This window comes from Natator depressus, chromosome 9, assembly GCF_965152275.1.
Source record: "Natator depressus isolate rNatDep1 chromosome 9, rNatDep2.hap1, whole genome shotgun sequence".
Taxonomy (NCBI): domain Eukaryota; kingdom Metazoa; phylum Chordata; order Testudines; family Cheloniidae; genus Natator; species Natator depressus.
This window is the reverse complement of record NC_134242.1, coordinates 15,634,340-15,654,468: the sequence shown is the minus strand read 5'-3', so window position 1 is coordinate 15,654,468 and position 20,129 is coordinate 15,634,340. Positions and strand designations below refer to the sequence as shown.

The following is a 20,129-nucleotide window of genomic DNA, read 5'->3' as shown; positions in this document are numbered from 1 at the left end:
GAAACACTTTTTTTTTTAGAAGGGACGTGTAGCAGACCTAATATACTTGGATGTCAGTAAAGCATTTGACAGGGTACCATATGGGAAATTATAAATTAAACTGGGATTGTTACAAGAATTGTAAGGTGGATAAGGAACTGGCTAAAGGGGAGAAGGCAACAGGTTGCGTTGAAAAGTGGATTATCGGACTGGAAGAAGGTTACTAGTGGAGGCTCTGAAGGATCCATCTTGGGATCAATCTTATTCAATATTTTTATTAATGACCTTGGCACAAGAAGTAGGAGTGTGGTAATGAAATTTGCTGATGATACACAGTTGGGAGGCATCGTCAATGCAGAGGAGGATCGGAATATTATACAGGGAGATCTGGATGATCTTGAAGACTGGAGTGACAGAAATGGGATGAAATTTAATAGTGCAAAGTGCTAGGTCATGCACTTAGGGTCTAATAATAAGGATTTCTGCTTCAGACTGGGGGCTCATCAGTTGGAAGAGACAGAGGAGGAATGAGACTTGGGTGTGTAGTGAATCACAGGATGACCATGAACCACCCATGTGATACAGCTGCAAAAAAATGCAAATACAATCCTACGATGTATTAGGCAAAGCATTTTCAGTAGAGATAATGTAGTATTAATGCCTTTGTACTAGGCACTGGTAAGAATATTTGGAATACTCTGTACAATTCTCATCACGCATGTTCAAGAAAGTTGAATTCAAACTGGAACAGGTGGAGAGAAGAGCTACTAGGATGATCCAGGGAGTGGAGGGCCTATTTTATGAGTGGAAGAGCTTGGTTGGTTAGTCTAGTAAAAAGAAGGCTGAATGGGGATACGATTGCTCTATATAAAAAATACATGGGGGAAGGGGTATAAACACCAGGGAGAGTGAAGAGTTATTTAAGCTAAAGAACAATGTTGGCAAAAGAACAAATGGATACAAACTGGGCATGAAGAAATTCACGCTGGAAATTAGAAGAAGATTTTTAACCAACAGAGCAGTGAGGTTCTGGAACAGCCTTCCAATAGGAGCTGTGGGGGCAAACAATTTAGTTAGTTTTAAGAGAGAGCCAAATTCTTTAGTAGGATTGTATATCGGGGTTGCTTGTGATGGTAGGGGGCACGGCTTGTCAGCCCTAGGGCTCATGTACAGTTTATGTCTTTTGGTCCTAAAAGCTCAGGCTTCAGGGCTTTAGCCAGCCACCTGTAGAGGTCAGGAAGGGATTTCCCTGCCTTCTCTCCCTGCCATGTATTTTAGGATTGTTGTTGGCTTTTGTCTCCTTCTTCTGAAGCATCAGAGGTGGCTGCAGCTGGAGATGGGACACTGGACAGGGCAGACCTGTGCTCTGAGTAGCAATGAGCATTCTATTTCTCTCTCTCAGGTGCTTGGCTGGCTGGTTCTTGCTCACATGCTCAAGGTCTAACTGATCCTGATCTAACTGTGGGGGACAGAAAGGAATTTTCCTCCTGGGCCAATTGGCAGTGACCTTGGGGGTTTTCAGCTTCCTCTGCAGCAACCGGGTACAGGTCACTTGCCAGGATTACCTGGGTATGTTTCACTTAATCAATTTCCTGCCATTGCAGGGGCTCAAGCACTGGTGCACCTCAGTCCCTCCTATTCTCTGTCTGTGTCACACAATCGTCTAGTCTCCTGCGGGCTGTAATATTTCAGTCTAATTCTGGTTGTTAGGTTTAGCAGGTGTTGGTGGCCTGTGATGTACATAGCCTTGGCAGAGTTTGATTTTTATAATTTTGACAGATAATATCAATGTTTATTTTAAGCATTTTTTTATATTTTTAATTATTTAAATTTTCACAGTTATGTGAAATTATGGAGGGCATCAGACAATTAGTGACAGCAGATGCTGAAATTAAAAAAGCTGAAGTTTTATAAATTATTAACTCAAATAGTCAACATCACATGCAAATATTCTCTATGATTCTATGCTCAGGGCTACCACAGCCACAGAGATGAGTCAAAGGGCTCCTATTCTCATGCATGGCCATGTAGCCCAAGGACACAAACTAGCTCTTAGTAGAAGCCGGTATCTGCATCCTTGATTTCCTGCTTTTCCTATGATTTCATCATTTTTATGAAGCAAAGAGTACTAATTATTTCATGGTTTCAAGGTTTTGAATTCACAAATTCTCGCTACCTGTCTCTGGGTAAGGAAGAAGAAACAAGTTCTGCCATCTGTGAATAGTCCATTCTATTCTGTGGGTGAAATTTGGCACAGCCTGCACAAGGCCTATGTGCCATTTAAAGCCTTTTACATGGTGCTTAAGTTGGGCCTCAGGCAGTCTCAGCTCTGGGGACAAATTTTCAGCTTCTTGGAAGGTGCAGAGGACCCAACCTCTGATAATCAGGCCCCTTAAGGCCTCTCAAATACCAAAGCACATAAAATCACTTGCCACTTTTGAAGATCTTGGCCATTTGCTCTGAAAAGTAACTAGGTTGTTGTTTGGGGAACATTTAGTAATGAGAAAGTGAGAGACTGACTGTGCTCAAAGAAGGAAAAGAAAAACAGGTATGTAGGAGAAATTACCACTCAGATGGAAATGTAACAGTTTATTTGCTTAACTTTATTGCCTGGAACTGTCAGATCAAAGGCAAATATTGTTCAACATTGTAGCTGCCAGTCCCCTCCATCCAACCAGTCCTTAAAATGGTGTCCATGGTAACACAAACACAGAACCACATTCCTCTCTGACTGGTCTGCTCCTGATGGTAGCCAAATACGAATGCCATATGAGATCCTTCAGGACAAACTCAGCCCTTGGATAGGTCTGTATGTGCACAATGTCCAATGAAATCCTATGTCCTGTGAGAGCATCAGAAGGCAAAGCTTGGCCTTTTGGACCCAATCCTTACTCCTGTGTTTCTTTTTATGCAAGTGAGTAGTCACACTGGACTTAAATTAGATTATTCAAATACGTAAAACTAAGCAGGTAAGTGTTTGCAGGACTGAGGCTTCAATATGGAAAAATCCTATAGATTACAGGAAACGTTATTTAATGGAATGAAAAAATATGATTAGGTGACATCATTATCAATTTTATTATTTTGTTAAATACTTTTACTGGCACAGTGCCTTTAATCTGAGGATCTCATAATTCATAAAGAAAACTGAAATAGAGGGTAGTAGGAGAGCAGTACCCTTTTGTCTCCTTTACATTTGAATTCTTACACTACCCAGCTGTTGTTGTGGTGACCCGACATCCCACTCAGGTTTCACAGTGATCTGCATCAAAATATTTTAACTCTGAGATGGGGGACTGAAGTTTCAATGATATTGTAACAAGGGGTGGTGGGAACAGACATGGGAGATCAGCTGAAGAGCAAATGAGCTATGAAAAATGAAATAACAGCTGCAAGGTGGAGACACGAGACATTTTAACCATCTTTTTTTCCCCCTACTGAACCAAGCACTTATGATATATTTAAGCAAGATTTTAAGAAAGATTGTTCAGATGACATTGCCTTTTTAAGTAGGGTTCAGCAGTTCCAAAGTCTGTTTTTCATTGCAGCTCTAGTTTTTTTTTTAACAATGATAAAACAAATAGTTCACTAGTAGCTCTGGCAACATAATAATACACTACTTCACCAGTGCTCAGAATAACAATGTTCTAGGACAGTATTCTAATTTCATCATACACAGAAAAATTGCTTTATACTAAATGCACATGTAAACATTATTCTTGTTTGCTACAATTCCATGTTCAAAAGCCCCAGTCCTGTAATCAGATCTGGCAGTGTGGGGCTCTGCATGGCTGCAGGGGTCTGCCCTAGCAGATCTAATTGCAGGATAAGAGCCTTAAATAGCAACCACAGTTGGGTGCATGAAGTATTCTTTAATTGTATAGCTGTGAAACTCATTCGACTTATCTTGTTGCACTGCTTTAATTTGAAGTGTAATTTTAGACTGATTTTGTAAAGCCAGTGCAAAAGGCTGCATGGACACTTACTGGTTTAAACTAGCGTTATTTTGGAATCTTTTAACTATCAAGCTCATATATGTCCTGATCCAAAGGCAATTAAAATCAATGGAGTCTTTCCATTTAACTTCAGATCAAGCCCACAGAAACGGCTTTACAAGGTATTTGGGCCACACTTGCCCAACTGCCCCAATTCCCTGTATCTGATTATCATGACGTATCTGATTATCATAACAGGCAACGTTAACTATATCCTCAACTAGCTGCCAGCTCCATGTCTAATACCCTGCCACAACAGCAAACACACAAATATTCCATTAAGAAAAATTTGAGGAGACAGTTATAAACTTTCCCACTTAGGGTTACATAGTCAAAGAGCGCAGCCCTTGTTACATCACTAAACAATGTTTAGGGGCATGCTATTTTCTAGTTTGCGGGCAAAACATTTAGACACGAGTTGTATATTCAACACATTATGTAAGTCCCTTTACATCCCACAGTGCTTCATAGCCCTGAGCTCCTCAACAAGGGTGAAAAGAGCTACCAGTTAAGTTTGCCAAGGTCATCCAAGCTGAGCCAATTATATACAAATGAACGAAACACACAAGCCACAAATACAAAATAAAAACATAGCCAGAATGAATGGAATTGTCCAGATCAGTTGTTAAAATGCCTCTAGGGGACTGGATTAGCAGAAAGAGGATCCTCACAAGATTCAGGGGGCAATAAATCACATGGGTCATCTGGCCTTTATGAATCACTCAAGTTAACCCCGTGCCTGAACTTGCAAAGAATTCAGCTGGAGACATCTACAAGCCAAAGATCTAGCTGGACCTCAGCCCGAGGATTTGCAGAGCCTAACACACAGGAGCCAAAATTTGTGCAGGCAGCAAAACAAGCAGCACATCTCTCCATTTTCAAGTGACGGACTTTTTGAACACAAGAACAGCAACACACCCGTACTATTGTAAGAAGGACAGACGCTAGTCCACGATGAACATCAGAAATCTGCAGCTTTGTCTCTGGTCTGAGAACTATCATCTTAAATTAAATGAATAAATATTTTGTTCCCAGCATCTCTTTCCCCATCAACTGCACCACCTGTTGCACTACGCAGTGCAGTCAACATCACAAGGCAAGTTCTCACTGAGTGCTTCGCAGAAGTCAAATCCATTGAAAGCCAGCCAATGATCTAAGAATGTACGTACAGAACAATATGTCTCTCTGCTGGCCAGGGACAGAATGGAGCTGTGATGTTGCACTCCATATGTTTTATGGAAATATGCTTATGAGTGTGAATATGATGTAACTGGAATATGCTTTATGCAAAAGGTCTCTTGTAACCCATCGTAACAAAGGTTATAAACTACTGAATATATTCCTTCTATTTGTATGCATGTATCATTCTTGTATCTGAAGCTAGAAATATGAAGTATAACTCTTTTCAGAGTAACAGCCATGTTAGTCTGTATTCCAAAAAGAAAAGGAGGACTTGTGGCACCTTAGAGACTAACCAATTTATTTGAGCATAAGCTTTCGTGAGCTACGGTCTCTAGGGTGCCACAAGTAGTCCTTTTCTGGGCTGTGAAAGAAGCTTATTGGAACATCTTTGAGGGTGAGATATTACCTGTAATCAGTTTCTTAGTGTATTAGGCTTAGACTTGCGTGTTTTGTTTTATTTTGCTTTGTGACTTACTTGTTCTGGCTGTTATTACTTGAAACCACTTATATCCTACTTTTTATACTTAATAAAATCACTTTTGTTTATTAATAAACCCAGAGTAAGTGATTAATACATGGGGGAGCAAACAGCTGTGCATCTCTATCAGTGATATAGAGGGTGAACAGTTTACGAGTTTACCCTGTATAAGCTTTATACAGAGTAAAATGGATTTATTTGGGGTTTGGATCCCATTGGGAACTGGGTGTCTGGGTGCTGGAGACAGGTAACCTGCTGAGCTGTTTTTAGTTAAAGTCTGCCGCTTTGGGGGCATGGACCAGACCTGGCTCTGTGTTGCAGGAGGCTAGCATGTCTGGCTCAACAAGGCAGGGTTCTGGAGTCCCAAGCTGGCAGGGAAAACGGGCTCAGAGGTAATTTCAGCACATCAGGTGACAGTCCCAAGGGGATCTCTGTGACCGAACCCATCACAGGAGCTGCACTGGAGAAAGATGGGAGAGAGAAACACAGCTGCTCATGGTCCATAGGCTTTACCTGCAGAGGGCCCAGGGTGCAGATAATGCATGTTTAGTATTTTTTTCCCCTAACATCCTGTTTCCAACCAGGACTTAATCAAGAAGTCTCTGGCGTTGTTAGATTAGTGGACAATATCAGAGAGATCTGACAAGGCAATGCCTGCACACGGGAGAGTGGCAAAATGGATCCAATGCCACATACTCTGAATTAAATCTCCCCCTCTCACCATACACCACTGTCCACAACAGCAGAGCTTCTCTAAATGGCAGCCAGTTCATTTGAGGTGCAGATTTCCCACTGTAACATTAACATATTGGCCAGCATGGGAGGATATTTTTGCCCTCTATAACTGATACATTTGGCATGGGCAACATTGAAACAACAGTACATATAGTGAGAGGTTTCAGAGTAACAGCCGTGTTAGTCAGTATTCGCAAAAAGAAAAGGAGTACTTGTGGCACCTTATAAATAAATAAATTGGTTAGTCTCTAAGGTGCCACAAGTACTCCTTTTCTTTTTACATATAGTGAGCAGATGTACCCCCTTAAAGATGTAAAGCTGAGTCTACGTTTCTGTCTCATTTTAAAACCAAGTGTACTCAATTGTTTTGTCTTGCTCAGAAGGATAAACTGCCTCTGCTTATTCAGTAAGTTCTGCAACAAACCAATTTTTGGTGAGGATACAGAAGAGAAGTAATACATCCTTTATGTGGGGTCAGGAGAAGGGGGAATAAATGGCCATGGCAGTGGAATGTTATTTACATACAATTATGGCCTCTAAAGTCTCCTCCAATTAGCACGTGAGAAATGTGGACAGTCAATGAGGTGAAACTCCAAGAACATAAAATGGCTTTCAAGAGACAAATTCTTGCACAATATGGGCCAAATTTTGGATATAACATGAACCATCTGACTTCAATGAGGTTTCATAGGAATGAGGGAACATATAGATTACCATGTCCCTGTGGAGGTGATGAATTACTTGGGGAAGCCAGGGTGCCAAATTCTCCTCTTATTAATACCAACACAAACTTGCTGAAGTCAATGGGGTTGTCAGGGATATAAGCCAAAACACAGTTTGGCCCTATGATGTTAAATTCACAAGATTCCCAAAGTGAAGGTAACATCTGCCACATAGCAGAGACCCCAATTATTTAGGCATTTGAACCTCCAACCAAACATCTTAAATGCTACCCAGAACCAATCAGAACCCAGTCACATTACATGTGTAATGAGCTGTCTGCACAAGACTGCCCTTAACAAGCAGGTTGTCATAATGTGTTGTAGTTGTGACACCCCAATAGTTTGATAGTATAGCATTTTATTTGGTTATAATCAGACTCACAAGGACGTTGGAAAAAATATTTGCCCTAATAAAAATGGCTGCAAAATGCTTTTAATATACCTCAGAGTAAATGACAGGATTTATTTCTCTCAATTAAGTACTTATACATGAAAAGAATATTCATTTGTTGCTTAAGCTATTGTACAGACTACTTACCGTTCCATGGTAGGTCCTGTACATGGGCATTTTTAAGATCTTTGTCAAGTAGTCTTCCAGTTGTTTCTACAATGCAAGCATGAAAACTTTAGATAGGATGTAGGGATTACTATAAAAATCTAATTATATAGCTACAGGAAGTAATGAAGAGAATCAAAAACAAGCCACCGCTTGAATGAAAAAAAATACACATATACACATGCATGTAGCACACCCTCCACTGCCCCACAATATCCCAGCAAAGGGGAAATAACTCAGATCTTAGCAGCGGGAGTGCTCCTTGAGGCAGTCTCTTCCACTTTCTGAGCAGGGACAATTTGACTCTAAACTTGGCAGAGTTTCGGTTCACCAAGCAGAAGAATTTACCACTAGCAAAACAGAAGGCATCTGAACTTGGTCAGAACACAGCTCAGCAAACAAGCTGGCCCCCCAGAGTGAAAGTCAGAAAAATCCCAAGAATAAAATGGACAGCGCAACATGTCAACAGCCTCTCTTCTATCAGCACACCCGCATCTCTGAACAGAGTATTTAGAAGAAGGAAGGACATTTACTCTTCTACTAGAAAAATGTTCTTCTCGGACCATGTTCTCAGACGTGCGTGGCAGACTTGGCATCTGCCTCGCTTCTCCCCTTTTGACACTTTGTCTTCTAACTGTGTGACTAGAAGAAAAAAAATCCCAGATTATTTGTCTGATCAGTAGAACGTGAGTGTCTTTTCCTCTGACACAAAAGTCCTGACATTCTATTTAAAACTTTATTATAAAATGGGGGACAGGTAGCGAGGAAAGATAAGGGTAGGCATAAAATCGTCTAACAAATCATTGTGTACAAATCAATTCAAACTAAAATACAATGCAAAAAGCAGAGGATATTGGACCAAATTCTCCTTTGATGCAAATGGCCACAGATCCACTGACTTCAAATGAGTTTTGCCTATTTAAGCAGAAAGGAATTTGGACCATGTTCTTGGACCATTATGTTTCACTAATCCTTATCCTTTCATATCTCTACCCTTACCAAAATCCTTACTCTTGTTTCTTCTTCTGCCCTCTAGCTTCCTACAGTCCTCCCATGCCAATCTCCAAACTATCTTTTTGTAACACTCCACCACTCAGGCCTCTTTCCACGACTCTCTTTATGTTTGGAGCTCTGTCCCACTCCTTGGGCCCAGTCCTGCCAGCTCTGAGCACCTCATTAGAGTCACTGGGAAGAGGAACTGAGAGAGCTCAGCATGCTCAGATATAAGGCCTTAAAGGTAAGAGACCACATTGTGCCATAAATTTTGAAGCACAACGACCCAATGATTTCGATGGGAAATTCTGCTTAAAAAACTGACTGCACAAAATGTCCCACACGCTTTCTACTTCTTGCAAGAGAGAGATCATTGGATCATTCAGATTACTGCTGCTTACTATTATGTTGATTTGGAGCCTGATTCTCCTCTCATTTATAACAGGGTAAATCAGGAGTGATTCCTGGAAGTCAATGGAGTTACACATGTGTACTACAAGGGTAAGAGAGAATCAGGCTTTTCATGTCTTTCCAGTGCAATTTGGGCCTTGAACCATATTTATAAGACTGCATAAAATAGTTACCTCCTTGTAGGGATAGGAATTCGTATGAAGGCTTTGTATCTCAGCAGTTCCCTGTGAAATTCTTGAAAGTTCTTGAATTTCCTTTTCACTTGCCATGTAAAGTCCCCATGTGTGAATTCAATAGTGTAAACATTTGGACATGGTACCTATAGGAAAGAATAGCACCAGTGTTTCAGTACTCAATGGGTAATCTTCTAGCATTAAATACTCTAGAGTTTATCATTTTTTATTTAAAGGTATAGCCATTTCTTATTACTTTTAGTTATAATTTTTATTAGACTCTAAACAGAACAGGCAAAGATTATTCATATTGTCCTTGATAGAGTTATTCCCATACAGACTTATTCATATTTTCTAAAACCCACTAGCTGATTTACAGAAAGTTAACTTGTATGTGATGTGTTAACATGGTAATAGGAGCATGAAATTAAAAATGGGATTGGGATTTAAAACAATGTTCCAATAACATTCATGTTCTGACCTTTTTTGTTGAGGTAAAGCGTTCTACTTCCAGAACTCGGACTTTAATCGGACATCCGGTTAGATATGTCTGTATATGAGGCTCCTTGAACCCTTGAGTGTTATAAATTGCAGAGAATGGGATGCCCACTGCAAATGACCATAAAATAGCAATTAGCTTAACACTATTTTAAACTATGAATAAGAGTGTAATAGCCAAGGGATAATGTAACAAGTTAATAATGATTATATAAAATCTTGAAGTTCTGTAGTCTTATTTTTCCCCAATGTATATTATGCCTTATTCAAATGTATTGCACCTAAGCTCATAGAAGCCTTCGAATTAAGTGATCTGACTTTAAGAGTTCAAATGCCAGATATAGCACTTTCTTATCATTAGATAGGGTCAATGGTTACCTTGAGAAATACAGTAAAACCTCAGCAGTTTGCACGGAGGTAAGCAACACATTCCATAATTCATGCACCAAATGAGCAGCCTCACCCATCTCCTCAGCAAAGATTTAATAGCAAAGTGCTGTGATGAGGTCTTCTATCACTAAGTCTTCATCCATGTTACAAAATATATTACAGGATGTTTACTGATGTATTATGAGGTGTTATCAGGAATAGTTAAAATTAAATTACATTTAATTACATTTGTCAAATAAGTGAACAAAAGGGTGTTTTGTGTAGCAAGGTTTTTTGGGGGGGGGTATTTGTGTATGTTTGCAGACTTACTCATTCATCAACTTCTGCAATTTGCAACAGGTCACCCAGATACTAATGGAAATTGTAGGCAAGACAAGAAGCAGCGTTTGACCAGTTTCAAGGTAGTTTGTACGTATTATTTTAAAGAGTTCTGACACGGCTAAGTGTCAAAAACCTCATGTAGATTAGAAAAAAACATTAATCCTGTTTAAAAAACAAAAACAAACAAAAAAGCCACCTGCCTTTATTAGATAGCTAGAAATGCATAGATGACAGACAGACAGGTGCAGTGATGTGCAGCTGCTGTGCCAAAATGAAATGAAGGGTTTATACTTTAAAACACAACAAATTAAAGGAAATCCAAATTAAATCTTAAAGCTTACTTAAGGCCTGATCCAAAGCTTATAGGAACCAGTAGGAGTCTTTCCACTGATTTTAATGGGCCTTGGATGGGCTTCTCATGGCTCATTCTTGATGAGCAACTCCTACAAGGTGCTCTGAATTCTCAAATCCAGGTCTGATCCTTCATGATGCTGAACACCCTCAACTCCCAGTTTAGGTTGAGGGCATCACTAAGTTTTTGTAGGCGTCACATAGTACTTTGCAAGATGACGCCATCACTTTAAAGTTTTCACAGCCCTGAAGAACCAAGCACAGTTTCACGAGGGCCCACAAGAGCTTCAAAATCCTGGCCCACTCTCTCACACTCTCTCCACCCACACTCCCTAACACCATCTAACTGAAAGCTTCATCTTCGCCTCAGCGGCACTGCATTTCTAAATCCTAGTGGGACATATGGTGAAAACAGATGGACACTAACTCACCGGTTGTTTTTGGATCATTTAACATGTCAGCATCCACCTCTTCCCCCTCAAAGTGGAGCTCCCTGGTGTCCAGGTTCTCTATTAAATTGCTCATGTCTGCAGCAATTTTCTTCAGCGTTGAGGTATTTACTCTTCTCTCACTGCTCAGTGACATCTTAAATGCTCGCTCACCAACAACACAGGGGGCTGTTCAAGGGAAGGGATCAGCAATGTTATTGTTTCTGCAGCATCATACATGATAGGTTCAGGCGGTTGCAGGTGAATCTAGCTGTGGTTAGGGGCCTGGTGTGTGGAGACCCCTGGCCCCCCCACTGTCTCTCTGGCAGCATAGCCCAAATGGAACTGTAACCTTGGATTCCTCCAATCTCTCACAGCCTTTGGAATGCCCTCTAAATGCACGCTACAGCATGCCTGCCCCCTGTGGACACAGAGGAGGACAATTTCAAGGGAGTAGGGAGGGCTGAGGAGAAAAGTGAATGCAGCTTCAGGCTAGAATGGAAAACTTCCCTTTGATGTCAATGGCAACAGGACTGGGGCCCCAGGACATTTACATTAAAGGTTATGTGTTTTCCATTTAAAATACTGATGATTTAACTATGAGGGCTTCACCAGGATTGGATGTCACTCACTTGGAATATGTCTACACAGCATCTGGGAGCAAGCCTCCCAGCCCGGGTCAACAGATTTGTGCAAGGGCTTTAAAACTGGAGGTGTAGGTGGTGCTTTTATGTTGCGGGGTGGGCTGGAGCTTGGGTGCTCAAGCCTAGGGAGGGGGTGGGCTCCGGCCTGAATTGCAGTGTAAAAGTACTGCCTACACTGTGATCTTTAGAGTGCAAGTCCCACTAGCATGAATCTGTTGACCCCATCTGGGAGGCTCTCTCCCAGATGCTGTGTAGACATACCCGTAGAAGCACCCTCTTGCTCTGATTTTAAATGGAAAGCAAACAGTGAACTTGCTCAGTCAGTGCATTAATGTGCAGCTAATTGTGTAATAAATCGTACATGGGATAAAAAACACAAAATACAACCCATTGCCTTGTCTGGTTCACTAACATTACCAGCTACAACTGATTCATACATAGCTACATTTTCAAACCGGTGCTGCACAAAGAAAGAAACATCCAAAGTCAGTAGAGGTTGTTACCTGCTTTTTCCTTGGTGATTAAAACAACACAATTCCTTGTATTAAAGGATCTTCTAAGGCCTCCTCTCTCCTAGTATCTGTGCACAGGGCTGGCCTTAGGGGTGGACCACCCAGGCAGCCGCCCAGGGCACCCGGTGATCTAGGGGGCGCCGTGCGGCAGGGCAAATGTGTGCACTGCTGGTGTAGTGTCAGAAACTGCTTCCTGGAGGGCTTCCAGATTTCTCCCTGCTTCCCCCCAGCGGAGGAACACTGCGGGGCGGGGGAAGCGGTGACACACAGATACAGCTCACCCCCACCCCCAACATTCCTCCGTGCCCCCATAGGAGGTTTAGAGGGGGAGCGAGGAGCAACACCAAGTGCTCCATGCATACAGGTCACTTTCCCCACCTGGGCTGTGCTGTGAGGCAAGCATCAGAAGCTGCTGCTCTCTGCCCTCCCCTTATGCAGCCCGGGTGGAGAAAGTGACCTGGATGCAGGGAGCCCTGAAGTCGCTCCTCGCTTCCCCCAACCACCCAGCCCCGAGGGGTGCGCAGAGGAGCAGCGTTCCAGGGGAGAGCGGGCAGCAATGTCAGCTGCTCCATGCATTCAGATCAGTTTCCCCACGTGGGCTCAGGACGGAGGTGCAGAGGTTGGGGTGAAGAGGGTGCAGAAGAGGGGCAGTGGCTGGGGGTGCAGGAGGGGAATGCAGGAGTTAGGGGCAAAGGGGAACAGTGTAGGGGTTAGGGCACAGGAGAGGGCAGGGGTTAAGGGGGTGCAAGGGCTGGGAGTGCAGGAGCTAGGGGCAAAGGGGCCGGGGGGGTGCCAAAATACAAATTTGCCCTGGGCACCATTTTCCCTAAGGCTGGTCCTGTCCATGCACCTCACAATCTTTAATGTATTTATCTTCTCAACACCGCTGGGGAAGGGGAGTAGTGCTGTTATCCCTGTTTTACAGATGGGGGCCCAAAGCACAAAGAGACTAAGTGATTTGCCCAAGGTCATATAGGAAGTCAATGACGGAACAGAAACCCAAGTCACAAGTTAGTGTCCTAGCCACTGGACCATTGTTCCTCTCTAAAGGGCTTGTTACAAGTTACACAGCACTTGAGTAAATCTCTGCATTGTTAATGAGCCTGCTGGAGGCTACACCTAATACTCTTTATGTTAGTGGAAGAAGCAGGTGGTGAGCAACGGAAAAACAGCATCAGAGTCAGGTCATCTGCAACTAAGCAGCAGCATTTGGGAAGGCGTTTCCTGCAATTATGACTAACGTACTCCCTACTTCCTTGTCCCCCTGTTAGTAACCTGAGTCAGTGGAAAATCTGGAGAAAAAGAGACATGACACAAACCTAGTAAAATTTTACATCACTTTTTGTTGCTAATGGGCTTGGTTTCATTTTTTAAGATTTATTTTCCTTTGGCCCTACTGTCCAATTTGCAACCCTCATTAAGGTTCAGCAGGGCTTACCCACATGAACAAGCTCATGGCTTCAGTTGGACTTCCGGTGTGAGTGCAGCACAATATGATTAAAGGTTGCAGGATCAAATCCCTCATCCTTAAACACAGTTATGTTTAACCCCAGATAATATCCTTCTACATATCAGCATAATAAGAGTCCCATCAACCTTTGTATCAACACGCAGCTTGACAACTACACTGAAAAGGTTCAGTGACAGACTGTCAGCAGGCGTGAATCAGAGTGGTTTTAAGTCAGTCAATGCAGCTAAACCCATTTATACCAGCTGAGGATCTGCCCCACTTCAAAGAAATGATTTACAAGAGTGACATGATTTACATGATTTACATGTCATTTCTGCTGTTAAATTTCAAACAAAATATTTGCCATGATTATTAAATTGTTTGCTCGGAAAGGGGGATTTGTAACTTTTGGAAATAATTCACTTCACCTTTACAAACAATAATTCATGTGTTTAGACACTTTTAAAGGAGTCTTTGTTCCTCTCTTGGAATAAAGGTAATGCTATGTAACTCTAAAAAATAAAAGGATTGGCTGTGTCAGAAAGCAAATACCCATATTCCATGCAGGCAAAGCCAAGAAACGCGGGGTCGGATTCTCCACTCAGTTACATCAGTGCAAATCCAGAATCAGTTCGGTTTCATGTGTGTAATAAAAGCTTGAAATCAGGGTCAAGCCTAGTGCATCAGTTCTGTGTGCATGATTTTTAAGCATGTTAGTGGTTCTGACACCTTCCAATCATCCATGAAGCTGCTTATGTCACAGCAGCAAAGAGTCCTTGCCTGGGCTAAAACGGATAACACTTCCAGCTAGTTGTAGATTTATTGAGGATTCTCATAGACTTGTCAGATGCCTTTCTGTCTAAGTAAACACACACACACCTAAATACCTCTCTGCCCCATTTGTCCAAGGAAAGGAAATAAAAAGTATAGCTTAAAATGCAAAACTACCAAACCACTCATTTTCATCCTCTATTCTATCTCACTATACAGCCTGGCCTTTAATGCAAGAACAATGCTGAAGAACAATGCTACACTTCTCCTTGTCGTGACCAGATGCAAAGGCAACTCACTTGTGCCCAGGAGACCTACATTTTGTCTCCTGCTGTTTAGAATGGTCCTACTATGCTAGCTCCTTGCATGCCTCTGTCTAAGCTCTTCGTATGGTACGTAAACCACAGTCACGGGAGCAGATTTCCTTTCAACCCTGAAGACAGGTATGCTGGAGTCTTTACAGCCGCAGTTGACAGCCCTTTCAAACCAGCCGGAAAGGCGTATTCGATTATGGTGGCACAATTTCACCCCAGTGACTCCAGTGAAGTTTCACCATGTGTGTGTTTGATGACTGGCTCCACAGAATTGTAAAATTCCAGATGCTTCCAGATCAGAATATACAGTCCACTAGAAAACATGGGTCTCCCAGTGCACTCACCTCACCAGACCAATTACTGACATTCCAGAATAACACAGAGAAGTTTATAAGTGTGATTTCATATTGAATACAGGACCCGATACTGCACTGCTAACATCAGTAAGAGCACTGCCTAGGCTGGTGGATCAAACCTACAAGATAATAGTATATTTCATTTCCCGCCCCACCACCATTATGATGTGAAATTATTTTACTAGGACATTGCCACTTCTAGCATATGCATGCCATTAAGGGATGGCGACTAGCAGCATAACACTGCATATTTATTCTATCTGCATTTATATCTGGAAAGGAAATAGAATTTTCTTCAGTCTGAAAAGATGTGTTTTATCCTTCTAAGTTCAGCCCTATGAATCATGATGGCAACTGGGCTTGCAAAAGAGCAGGGTTTACATGGTAAAAGTTAATATAGACACAAATAATGATTTTCCATCTTTATCGCCCACTGTGCAGGTGATAAAGACCTGACGAGAAGAAATGGCAAACAAGCCATTAGAGATTATGTCAAGGATGAATATACACGAGGTGGGTTCGGTATCGATCATAACGTCTTCACCTTCCCTTCGTTCTTTATTGTGCCAGGCACAAGAGTCCTGCTTGTCAGATGAATTGACATAATAAGTTAATGGGTAAACTATTAACAAATGTATTGAGTCTGGTTATTTGCTAGGGGCTGCAAGCAGGCCTGTTTGCCAGTGGATAACTTAGGGAAGAATTCTCTTTCAGCTACATCTGCTTTCACAGCCAGACAGTACAAGTCAGCAGAGTGCAGCTGGCACAGGCAGCAGTGGGGGTGATAATTTGCTGCTGGTACAGACAGACAATCCCCTGGAGCAAAGCAGGTGCAGAGGCGGAAGTATGGCTCCGTGAGCCAGAATTCTCTCCCTGGGACAGGGCAGCAACCTTAGTTGCATTCCTTAGTACAGGTCATGTCCCCGTGGCAAAAATCTAGCCCACAAGCCATAAATTACCAGCTCAATTACTACCAATTCCCTGTCTCTCACCCCCCCCCGCCCCACCCAACCTCACCCCCTATGTGACCTACTTAAGGGCTGACCAGAATGGCAGCTCCTAAGCACAGGGGCTGCTACTGATTTGCTGCCACCAGAAGCAACTTGCTGGAAAGGCAACAAGGAGGAGCGAGGAGCAAGCAAAGCCATGGCTCGCCTCTTCCCCACTACATGTCAACCATGAGAACTGGCTGGCCACACAGAGGGAATAGCAAATTACCCCTCCCCGCCACATACACACAAACAGCACAACCAGGGCTCTCTGAGAAGCACCAAGTCTCCCTGTCACATACACACAAACAGCAAAACCAGGGCTCTCTGAGAAGCACTAAGTCTCAGTGAAGGGGCAGCATGCCTCCATACTGCACTTTACAACGAGCTGAGTCTAACAGGTGCAGTTTAGCTCACTAAAACTTTTGCTAGGGAACAGTGGATTGGTTTGGCCTTGTTTCAAATACCTGAATATTGTGAGCGTGAAAGCTGACCACCACTCTGAACGTTATTGGGCTCATGTATTGCCTAGAGGCTTCAAACATGGGGTGGGGGGATCCACTGAAAGAACAAGGTGTGCAGTGGAGCAGAAATGAGGGTAGAATGAAAAACAAGGAGAGAGAGAGAGACAGACTGTGAATACAGAATCAGAAAGGGCAGAGAGAAAAATTCTAGGAAAAAAGTAAATACTGTATATGCGTCATCCCACTGTGCCAGCCCAGTTTCTAGCAGAGTTTTTCTCTCCCTAATAACATAGCTTGCTCCACCTGCGTCACATTGCCTGTCTATCATAGACTGTGAGTACAAGCTTCTCTTCATCTAGCAAAACACAGATCTGAAATCCTGACTAACCCTTGAGGGCAGGATTTAATTACAGGAAGAAAGGACTGAACAAAAATTACCTTTATTAACCCTGAAAAGAGTGTGATAGGTTTGCATCATCTCAAACGAAGGGTTGCCAATCCTGCAGTTTTATCATGAGACTCATGAGAGTTGGTGGGGGTTTTTTAAACCCAAGCTCCTGGGGTCAGATCATCACATGAGAATCTCAGCTTTCGTTACCATAAAAAGTTTCTAGTCCTTGTGGATGTGGGGGGAAAACACTTGTAAACGTGACCCCTGAAGGTTCAAAAATCAGAAGGCCAAAAAAAAGAGCGCAGATTTTTTTTTACTCTCCTGATTTTCATTCTGCCCTCATTTTGGGGGGCCTGGCTCATGATTTTTGAACACACAGGGTTGCAATAACGCAGACTACATTAGATTCATTCATCCCCAGTTTCTTCCATTATATGTATTATGTTAGCTAATCGATGCCTTCACCACTTTGTAATGAGGTTATGATGCTGACACAAACTATTTTAAACACTTATCAAAGACAATGCGATAACCTTAATTTAGGAAAAATTAAAGTTAGCAGTTCTGGCTTCCAGCAGAAACAGTGATTTCCTGTTAACGCTTCCCAGCATATGATGCTGTGCATGCACTCTCATCCTCACTGAGACAAGCACTCTCACAACCACTGCTGATTAGCCTAATTTCAGTTCTCATGACCTTTCTCTCACCTTAGTGACCTTTCAGTGAGGTTTCTTAGAAAAATCCCCAGTTCCCATTCTTGGTTTTGTGTCGCAGCTCACAGTACTTTGGCAGGACACCATGTTAAGTCTACTAATTCAATTCCTGTGTACGGTGTTGAGAAGACAAGACTTGTGATTTTCAGAGTCTCAAGCAAGAACAAGAGCAGAGGAGGGAAAGAAAATAACTGAACTATGCATTCCCTTTCTTCCACCCCTGCTGCTCATGAGTTGCTGCTGAGTTAAGCCAGGACCTCATAAGGCCCCCAAAGCACATTGCCCTCAATAATCATTTACCCTGCTTGTGATGAAACCTGCCTCTGTCTACATTCTTCCCAATTCTTCATCTTCCAGTCTTGAAACTCTGGATCTGGGCTGCTGCCACTTCCCACAGCTCCCATTGGCCGGGAATGGTGAACCATGGCCACTGGGAGGTGTGGGCGGCCATGCCTGCAGACGGTCAATGTAAACAAACTGTCTCGCAGGCATGGAGGCTCTTTTTAAAACCAGATGCAAAACCAGCAGAAGCCAGGCCAGACTACACAGAGATGCTACACTAAAGCTGGGGGGGTTTTTTATAGCAAAGAACAGTCCCCAAAACAGGAATGTTATGTTGTGTTATGTTATGTTATGTTTATGTTGCAAAACATTCCTATTAGTCCAATAAAAACTAGACTTGATCCAAATCTAGAATATCAAAATCAAACAGCCATCCAGTTTTGGATTCAGATTGGATCCTGGATCTAAATTTCATGACTAAGGCCCACCTCTATTCAAAATAAACATACTACAAAATTATTATTGAGAAGTAAAACTCATGAGAAAATCTCCAGGAGCAAGAACTCAATATCTTGTTCCTGATGACTCGTAGCTGCTACCTTTTGGCTATATTGGGTTTGTATTATTGATTTCTATAGTTCTTCTTGTGAGAGACACTCATTGGCAAGCCATGAGTCAGCTAGACTGCATAAAGAGAATGCTTAACCATTGGCACCAGAAATCCTATGACTCAATCATATGAATTAGACTCAGAGTTGGTAGGGAGTTTATAAGCCAGATTCTGTTGTAAATCACACGCAACTCCATTTAAGTTACTGCATATATTATTATTCATTATCTGTACTGGTAGCATCAATGAACCCAAGTCATGGACCAAGACCTGATGGTGTTAGGTGCTGTACAAACACAGAACAAAGATAGTCCTCTGTCCCAAACAGCTTACAATCTAAGTATAAGACAAGAGACAACAGATGGATGAAGGCAAGTAGATGGGAGAATGCAAGGACACAATGATGATCAACAAAATCTCAGCATACCAGTTGACTAAACCACCTCTACACTAGAAAAATTTCCTTGTTACTGATAGTGAGTATTAGCAACAGGTGAGCTGAATGAGCGCTGAGCACCGTTTATCTGCAAGTTTAGATAAGGACAAACCATGTTGAGCTCCATTCCAGAGAATGTGGTTAAACCTTGAAGAGGGGTGGGTTCTGATGCTTTGGGTCAATATCTAGCTGAAACCGATTCTTTCATCTTGCAACTGCACAGTTCTTAATCACTGATGCCATAAGTAGTTATCATCCCAGTGGCAATAAATGACTCACCTAGAAATAACTGTTTATGGACACAATTAAGTGTCCATTACAAACTTGACTCCTTTCTACACTTGTGACTTCTTTCCTCACGCATGTTTTGCCCTATTAGTTCATTTCATTTTTTTAGTCTCCTCTCTGTATTAAAGATTGATCATCTTATCCTTACATGCATTGCATCAGAGTTGGTAAGGACTCATACTGAAAAGAAGTGAGAAATATGCCAGTTTTCCATTGCACTCAGAGCATTTCCCTACCCTTGGGACCTGTCTCAAAGTCATGCTGTTCTCTTTCCAATTGTTGGTTTTTGTTTTAATGCTTTGCAAAACATGAATGTTTATAGAAGAACACCTGATTCTGATCTTGCAACAATTTTACATGATGTTACTTCACTGGCTTCAACTGTTACTCCAGATTTATATTGGTTCAAGTGAGATCACAATACAGCTCTGTAGGTCTGGACACATTTTAAATTATTGTTTTCTTAAACCTATAATTTGCAAATAATGGGCCAGATTCCCAACTGGCATCAATCATGGTAGCTTCAGTGGAACTAAGCCAATTTATGCCAGCTGAGAACCTGGTCCTTTAGCTTTAGGAACTGGTTTATATGAAAACAGATACATATGAAGAGAGTAGAATATAATTGGTTTATGGACCTAAAACCTTTAGTGAGTTCCACAAACTGTAAGGATGCACTGAGCAACAGATTTTGCAT

General features: G+C 42.1%; 1 protein-coding gene across 4 annotated transcripts in view; it reads right to left on the bottom strand.

Moving 5' to 3' along the window:
* PLD1 (phospholipase D1) overlaps positions 1 to 20,129 on the bottom strand; it is a 120,755-nt gene that overhangs the window by 65,178 nt on the left and 35,448 nt on the right. For all 4 annotated transcript variants that reach the window (XM_074963566.1, XM_074963567.1, XM_074963568.1 and 1 more), the window contains 5 exons: positions 11,216 to 11,401; positions 9,706 to 9,833; positions 9,225 to 9,370; positions 8,181 to 8,289; positions 7,630 to 7,695 (listed from right to left, as the gene is read on the bottom strand). In XM_074963566.1, coding sequence (XP_074819667.1) covers positions 7,630 to 7,695; positions 8,181 to 8,289; positions 9,225 to 9,370; positions 9,706 to 9,833; positions 11,216 to 11,369 — 603 coding nt within the window. In that variant the 5' untranslated portion in view covers positions 11,370 to 11,401. The remainder of the gene's footprint in view (positions 1 to 7,629; positions 7,696 to 8,180; positions 8,290 to 9,224; positions 9,371 to 9,705; positions 9,834 to 11,215; positions 11,402 to 20,129) is intronic.